Genomic DNA, 8,183 nt, shown 5'->3' with positions numbered 1-8,183 from the left:
AAAATTTCCCTCCTGTACCTGCAGAAGGGCTTAATTTCAATTACAGCACTCTCCCACTGAACACAGACTTGGAGGTCAGCATTTGCTTCAACACTGCCTATGGATCAGAATCGACACAGGCACTACCATATTTGGCATTTCTGGCACTGTCATCACACATCTAAAAACGATCACTTTTAATGACTGGCAAAAAATTGAAGAGACGTCCTGAAGAAAAGGAGCATTACCTCCCAATGTGAAAAAAAACAATGAAACAAGTCACCTTAACTTTGCTATTCAAAAGCGGTGGTTCTCATATTTTCCTATGCGTCCAGAATCACCAGGAGAGTTTGCTGTTGGGGCCCACGTCCAGTGTTCAGTAGGTCTTAGGTGGGACCTGTTAATTTGCATTTCAAACATTTTGAGATCCATCATTCTAAAGAATACTGGAATACATTTTAAATATGCAAAACTGAAAATCCTTTGACAAGCAAAACAGTGTATCATAATTAGCATAGCTTTATGAAGAAAAATGTAAATGAACCCAGCATAGCTTGTAGTGAATGGAGTAAAGATTTTGGAGCTAAATAGACCTTGGTTTGATCTCTGGTTCTGCTATTTACAGGTTCATGACTTTTGCTAATACTGAACTCTAGAAGTCTTAGTTTCCTCTGGTAAAATGGGGATAAGAAAAATATCCCGTAGAGTTATTGCGTTATTGTGAAGACTAAATGGAAACGTGTATATATATATATATATATATATATATATATATCCACATCTCAAATGACTAGTACAGTGCCTGGCACATGGTAAGCATTCATTCGCTCATTCAAGCCTTTATCCTTTTCTTCACAGATAGCTGTCATGGAACTTAAAGAAAGAGAGCAAAATAACACATTTTCATAAAGTTTGTAGGATCTGGAGCACCTGGGTGACTCAGTCGGTTAAGTGTCTGACTCTTAATTTCAGCTCAGGTCATGATTTCAGGGTCATGAGATCAAATTTTGCCTCAGGCTCTGCACTGTCAGTGCAGATTCTCTCTCCCCTTTTCTCTGCTCCTCCCTTGCCCTTACGCTCTCTCTTTCTAATAAATAAACATTTAAAAAAAAGTTGTAGGATCTGACATGCAAAAGATTCTTATAACCATGCTAGAAAATAGAAAATACTATGGTAAATTAGTGGACAAGAGGAAGCAGCTCAGATGATAAAGATTGTGGGGAAGATTGCTGAAACATGGTCCCAGTCCTCCTCTTTAGGAGTCTCCCCTAAAACAGATAGGGCTTGCCTTCATTACATATACCTCTGATTAAAGGAAGATACATTCAGGGGCAAAATGCCAATTGCCTAGTGATTCCCTTACCCTCATAATGGTAGCCCTTAATCCAGCGTTTTTGTTTTGTTGGTTTTTTTTTTTTTTTTTTTTTTTTCGAAGAACTCCTGGGAAGCCTTGGAACCTGTAACCATGTAATCTTGATAAAGCAAAGTGATTTTTGCTCATGCAGGGCTTAGGTTTCTGTGGAAAAGCTGGGAATGCTGTGGAAAAGAGCTTGCCACTTCTATGTGGAGCATGACGTCTCTTTGAAAACCCTAAAACTCAAAAGTACTTATCCAACTACTGCAATCCTATTTGTAGTCCATTTGATGCATTAAAGCACCAAATACCATTAATTCATGGGAACAACAAAAGGGAAGCTTTGCATTATTCTAGATCACACTACATGATTTCCATAATTATTCGATAAATTAGACTTATCACTCCAGAAATATCTTGCTACATCCCATTTCAAATTCAATGTTTCTGAACAATTTCACTTTTTTTAATTGTTATTTATTTTGAGAGAGAGAGAAAGCACGAGTGGGGGAGGGGGGGGAGAGAGAGAGAGAGAGAGAGAGAGAGAGAGAGAGAGAATCCCCAGCAGGCTACCCCAGGGCTAGATCTCAGGAACCTTGAGATCATGACCTGAGCATAAATCAAGAGTCAGAGGCTTAACCCACCGAGGGCTTAACCATCAGGTGCCCTTGAGCAATTTCATTTCTAATAAAGATGGTAGCACACTAAGGGTTCTAAGACGGAAAAATGACTTGGGTAATAAAGTCCAAGATTTGCTTGCCAGTTAGCCTGCTGGCATAGGCCAGGGATTCAAAGATTTCAAGGTATATAATGCAGGCGGAGTTTCTGCTTTGGATGCTATAGCTTCTCATCTAAACATCAACAGAATGATGCAACTCTTGGCAAAAATGAGGAAGATAAAAGTTTGTCTTCCAGTTTCTCTTGCTCTATTTCCTCCTTCCCCTTCCCTAGATTTAAGTTAGTGGGAAAAGTTTAGAATAACGCACTTATTTCGATCCTTGTGTTTATCAAAGAGAAATGTTTCCTCTTCCTTTGCTGAGGATTACAATTTCCTACAGACAGGGACCCTGAATGCCGTATTTCCTTTAGAATTAACATTGAGAGGGAAAATTTCAAGATGAAAAACCAAAAGTGAATCCAGGGTTCCCGTTCAGGAGGAAGGGTGGGTGGGGTCAGGCCAGTGCGGCGTGGCCCTGAGCTCCGGATGTCACCCCGAGGCTAGGGTGCGGCGCGGATCCCCCTCCCAACCCCGTGGGGCCAGGCTCGCCGCGCGCGCAGCCTCCGCACAGATGGGAGTCCTACCGGGGCCCATCCCTTCCCTCTCAAAGCGACCGGGGCTCCGCCGGTGCCGGAGCAGTTTAGTCGCCAGGCTGGCGGGGAGGCCGCGGCCCCGGACCCCGCCTCGAGCCTGAGCTTGCCGGGCTTCGACCTGCAGGGGGCGTTGCGTCGGCGGCCCAAGGCCTTGGTGCGGGGAGCCACCCGAGTCGGGAGCCCCGCACTCAGGGTTTGGGGCGCGCAGCACGGCCCGACGAGGCGGGCCAGGAGCCCGGCACCTGCGTCCGCAGAGCGGGTCTCCCCGGTGGAGTGCCGACACCCGACCGCGGTCCCGGGCGACTCCCTCGGTGACGCCAGGCGCGTTCCTTCCTCTTCCTTTCGCCTCTCCGGCCCCGCCTTCCCTTCCCTCCGCCCACCTCCCTGAAGCGGAGCCGCCGCCGCCAGCAGCGCCGTCATGTCGGCCCCCGCCGAATCCCCTCATCCGGCCGCCAGCGCCCGAATCCCGCCCAAGCTTGGAGGAGCCGCAGCCTCAGGAGCCGCCGCGCCCGCCGGCCCGGGCCCGGCGCCGCACCAGCAGAACGGTGAGGCGGGCGGCCCCTGCGGAGCGCGGGGCCTAGCGCCGGCGGGGCAGCCTGGGCGGCTACTCGGGGCGGGCTGGACCGGGCCGGGCCGTGGGGGGCGTCGGGGCGGGGGCAGAGGCGGGTTGGGGCGCGGAGCCGAGGCCGCGGGCGGAGGCCGCGTGGGGGGCGGACTTTGGGGGGGGGGGGACGCGTGGTACGGAGGGGGGGAGGGGCGCCCTGGCGCGGGGGCGGGGGCCGACCTGGGAAAGCTGGGGCCGGGGCTGTTTACGTAATGTGACCCTAGGCCGGAAAGCGGCCGGGGTTAGTGGGGACGGTGGAAAAGGAGGGGCCCAGGTGCAGTTTAAAAACCCTCTTATCCAGCCTGAGCGCAGGCGAGTTGCCCGGAGCGACCCTTTCTCCGGCGAAAAGCCGAGGCCGCAGAGTGCGTGGTCTGGAGAAAACTGGTGTAGCCATGGAACTGCATGGATTGTGCCCTTCCCGAGTCAGGAAAATTGCTTTGGTTTCTGCGGCCCAGCGAGCCCGCTGCCTTGTAGGGAACTTAAGTTAGCGCTCAAGTTTGTAGACAAAAGGGTGTAAATATGCAACATAAGAGTAACCGTAACCCTGACCCAATTCGGCCTCAGGATCTGTCATTGCCGCTGCGGCTGCTGCTCTAGCGTTTGGAGTTTGCTTGTCGCGTTGTAAAGGGAGCAGGTGTCAAACGGATTTAAACGAATACCTTTAGATCTGGGTGGCCTTTTTCCCCTCAGCTTCACTTTCAGAAATCAAAAAGCGTGCCAGAGTTGGCCCTGCTTTGAGGAAAGAAAGGCCTTCGTACAGGCAGCAGCCTGTGCAACTTGAAAGCCGCTTTCGTGCTAAGGTCGTAGGCTTTTAGTATGCAGGAGATTCAAGTGAAAAATAATCATTTCTGGGGTATTCATTACCTAATCTTGAGATTTGAATGTTTGTGGATGGAGCCACGGTAGGAGGAACTCATGTTACAGACTTGATAGTATTTTAGATGAGAACTCTTGGAAGTAATAGAATACTTCAGAAAAAGTGCCCTGTGTTCATAAGAGAACAAAACTACACTAGTACACTGTACTAATACACTAGTACAAACGACTTTTGGATGGACCTGTTTTGTACAGTTTGCTAATGAAAATTCATTGGGTTATGTCAGTTCAGCCAATATCTAGTTTTTACAGCTTATGCTTTTCTAACATGAAGATTACCGTGTATCCTGACAATCAGTGGTTGATGTCTTAGGCTTAGTATCCTTTGGATCAACCATACTTGGCAATATTATATGCTTCCAATGGTCATTGTTTGCTGTCGTGGGTTTGAACGTGAACATTGTTGTAGGTTTTGTGTTCCTGTCCTGAACGTACATAAAGATATTTGTGAGCAGTTTTTTTTCTTGTGAACTTAATATAAATTGTTGTTTTTGTTTTGTTTTTGAACAGTTTTGTGTGTGAAGGAACTAGCACATGGCCATTTAAGAAGAGATCCCAAGTCTTTTAGAATATTGTAAACCCATGTTTAACAGTGATCCAAGGATTGCCTTTTCTTGATTCTGTGTAACATCATTACTGTTAGTGAATGATTTTTAAAGTGGGAGATATTGATCTTAGCCTTATAAGTTTTGTGAATGCTCAAGAAATGCCAGAATATCAATTGTAATGAGTGTAGTAAGAACGTTAGAAGCCAGATACGGATGATGCTTTGTTTCTACCATTTAGCATAATTCATTAAAGCATTTGTGGAATGTTTAATACTTGGGTACTCAAGATTAGCCTAGTGGAAAGTGAATCATTGCCTTTGTCCTAAATTCACCTGTATTTTGGTGACATTCGACTTGGTGGTGACCTTGAGGGATTTGACAGGTATCGATAGGAAGGCAAGACTGTCTTGAGTCAGAGGTTACAGCATGGACAAAAGTCTCAAATTGTGGAAGTGCACGGCATGTTTAGAAGAGAAGCTGTCAAGAGACAAGAAGTGTGCTGGGTAATAGGGAGAACCCAAAGTACTGAAGCTGAAAAGGATACTTAAAAAGGGGTCAGGTTGCAGAAAGGCCTTGAGTATCATTGCCAAAGAATTTGGAAATTAAGATAAAAAACTAGGCTAAGAGAGGAAATGGTAATAGTTCTCATCACAAGAAAAGAAAATCTGTAACTATGTATGGTGACAGATGTTAACCACTTATTGTGGTGATCATTTTGCAGTTTATACAAATACTGAATCATTCTCTTAGTCTACCGGAAACTAATAGAGCATGTGTCCATTATACTTCAAAAAAATAAAGTAAAATAAAAAACTACAGTCAATTTTTTGTTGTTTTGGTGGAAGGAAGTAGCTTAAGTAGAGAAGTAGCAACATCAAATCTGTTTTTGTCTTTTTTTGCTAATCTTAGAAAAAAACAATTTTTGCTACATTGTTTTGGCATTTGTAGATAAAGGTTAAGCAATCCTTTGGGGTTTTGGTTCATTCTTTAGCCCTGCATGAAATAGTTTTCCTTTTAATTTGTCTGTATGGAATTCTAGGCATGATGAAAAAGAAACATGTCAGAAGTATGAGGATAGAACATTACAGGAGACAGAATTGTTAAACTGGAATGGTATCTATAGATCACTTATTTAGTGGTTATCCAACCTTTTTAAAAGACATATTTATTGCTCTGAAGGAAATAGTGGATAGACCACTGATGGAAAAATCAGACAAAAGCAGAGCCGTTAGGATTAAAATAGAGGTGGATATTGAGATGTTTTTGTAGTGCAGCCTGAACAACACCTAGTCCACTTCCCTAATTGTACAGAGGAAATTGAGATCTGGAAGGGTTAAGTGGGTATGTTTTTCACCAATTCCTGTGTAAACTTGGTGAGGGTAGCAGTTTTGTCTCCCTCATCACTGCTGTATATATTCAGGCCCTGGAACAAATAATGGGTATTCAGTAAACATTAGTTAAATCAACTCCAATTCAGTCTTCCTAATTCCAAGTCCAGTTCTCTTTCTATTAAGAGACTGTAAAGAGTTTCTTTTTCAGAGACTTTTTTTTTTTTTTTTTTTTTTGAAAGGGTAGGAAATAGGCAGAAAACTGAGTCTATCACTTTTGCTTTCTGGGTTTAACTGTTCACATGCTCTTTCCCACTTAACTTGAATATAATAGTTCGACTTGAGCTTGTGACATACTTGTCTTACACTTCCTTTTGTGGACTTGGATTTCTGTACTTCAGTTTTTCACTGATCAGCATATAGGCTTTTAGAATTATTTGTATTTCCATATGAGATGTTAGTTGAATATTTTTCAACTTTTACTCTGCCTTTTCAGAGTCTTTCCAAAGTCTAGTCCTCAAAGCCTGAAAGACTGGGTGAAATAATAATCCTGGCAATAATGATGGGGTAACTCCAAAATTTCTCCCAACTGACCTACACTGAAAGGGGTAATTCAAAAGTTTTTTTTGAGGGCAGGCACCCGGATTTAAGAGTAAACCACTGCTATTTAGTTCTACTTTGGGGAAGCAAATGGTGCTCATTTTCAAATGAAAATGTGTTTTCTTTCTTCCATATGCCTTTATTAGGAATGATACTGCTGGCAGTTTTATCATTTCAATTGCTAATAATGTGAGAAAGAGGAGATAGTAATGGGAATTATTGGACTCCATAATGGCATAAGCATACCGTTCACTCAGCAGTACTATCTGGTCAGTTATAGGAAACCCTTCAACTTTGAGAGCACATGCAAAATTTAAAATGATATAAAAGCTCCCTAGTGTGTCTGAAGAAAGTTCTTTTTGATCAGAGCAGCATCTGTGTCTCAGGTTTCTACTCTTTATAGCTCAGCAGAAACATCAGGTCCTCTGGTAAAGATATTGGTATGGCACAATGTAACCATCTGGATACATAATTTCTTTCTAAACTGATTAATAGATAAGGATCTTAAAAATTATTCCTTATATAAACAGGTGTCTTTTATGTGGGTTTAAATTTTATTTTTCGTTGCTGTATGTATTGCATTAGTTATTTGCAGTGTCTTTTCATTCCCACTGCAGTCCCTCCTCTCAGGTTTCTGAGATTATATCTGTAATGATTTTTGTAAACCACATTCATTGCCACTGATTATAGCATTTGAGCTAACTTCATCTTTCGAATTATCTGTAAACCCTGAAGTATTAGATCCTTAAAAACATTGAAATCGAACAGATTTTTGAGCCAGTCTTCAGTGGACTTTCCTAGAAATGAGACCCTCATCTTAGCAATGCACGTCAGAGCAGATCATGTGTTATTCAGCCCTGGGAAAGCCACTCTTTCCAGTAGGCTAAGCATACTCAGAATTGCAGAAGGTGTGGGATAGTAAAAAGTCGTTGGCTTTGATACAGCTCAGGGTTTTGTAGAGATAATTACTTAACATCTCTGAGTTTCAGGGGATAATAATACCTTTCTTCCAGAGTTGTAGAGAGAGTTTTATTAAATGAGTTACTATTTTTAAAGTACCTGGTGCTTAGCAAAATGAGATATTTAGCAAATGAGAGTCCCCTTCATTCCGTTTCCTTCAGAACACCAGGATATAAATTCTTTGGATGGCAGAGACTGTATGAGTTTTCCTCATCATATTCTGCAGTAGGCACTCAACTGAGTAAGTGAACTTGGCTTCATATTCATTATTATTTTTGAAGACTGACCCCTGAAAGGATCTGTGTATGGCCAGCTCTCTCTTAAGGCTCAATCACTGTTTCAGTCTTTTTATTATTTTCTTACACTGCTCAGCCAGGCCTTCTTTCCTCCAACAGATCTACTCTTGAAAGGTTTCCTTTAATAGGCCATCTACCTCAGCTAGCTGGCTGCAGGAAGGTGGATTTAATTGGTGCTGAAAGCTGCTTGTGATAGGAACTGAGGAAAAGCAAGAGGAAATAGGGAGGCTAGAGGGAGTAGTAAAATGCTTCGCCTAGCCAAGCGAATGGCCAAGTCTTAACTTGCTTGTTTTTCTCAGTATTTCTGAGAAACAGGTATTGTGAAAT

General features: G+C 43.3%; 1 protein-coding gene across 5 annotated transcripts in view; it reads left to right on the top strand.

Annotated features, from left to right (window-relative positions):
• Positions 1 to 2,879: 2,879 nt before the first annotated feature.
• The window catches only part of SEC24B (SEC24 homolog B, COPII coat complex component), a 99,037-nt gene continuing 93,733 nt past the window's right edge, over positions 2,880 to 8,183 (top strand). For 3 of the 5 annotated variants that reach the window (XM_047855614.1, XM_047855613.1, XM_047855611.1), the window contains exon 1: positions 3,001 to 3,189. In XM_047855614.1, coding sequence (XP_047711570.1) covers positions 3,063 to 3,189 — 127 coding nt within the window. In that variant the 5' untranslated portion in view covers positions 3,001 to 3,062. Of the gene's footprint in view, positions 3,190 to 8,183 lie in introns of all 5 variants that reach the window. The other 2 variants (XR_007151515.1, XM_047855612.1) reach the window with 2 other exon arrangements.

The sequence above is a fragment of the Prionailurus viverrinus genome, chromosome B1 (genome assembly GCF_022837055.1).
Source record: "Prionailurus viverrinus isolate Anna chromosome B1, UM_Priviv_1.0, whole genome shotgun sequence".
NCBI lineage: Eukaryota > Metazoa > Chordata > Mammalia > Carnivora > Felidae > Prionailurus > Prionailurus viverrinus.
This window is presented reverse-complemented; position numbering and strand designations above follow the sequence as displayed.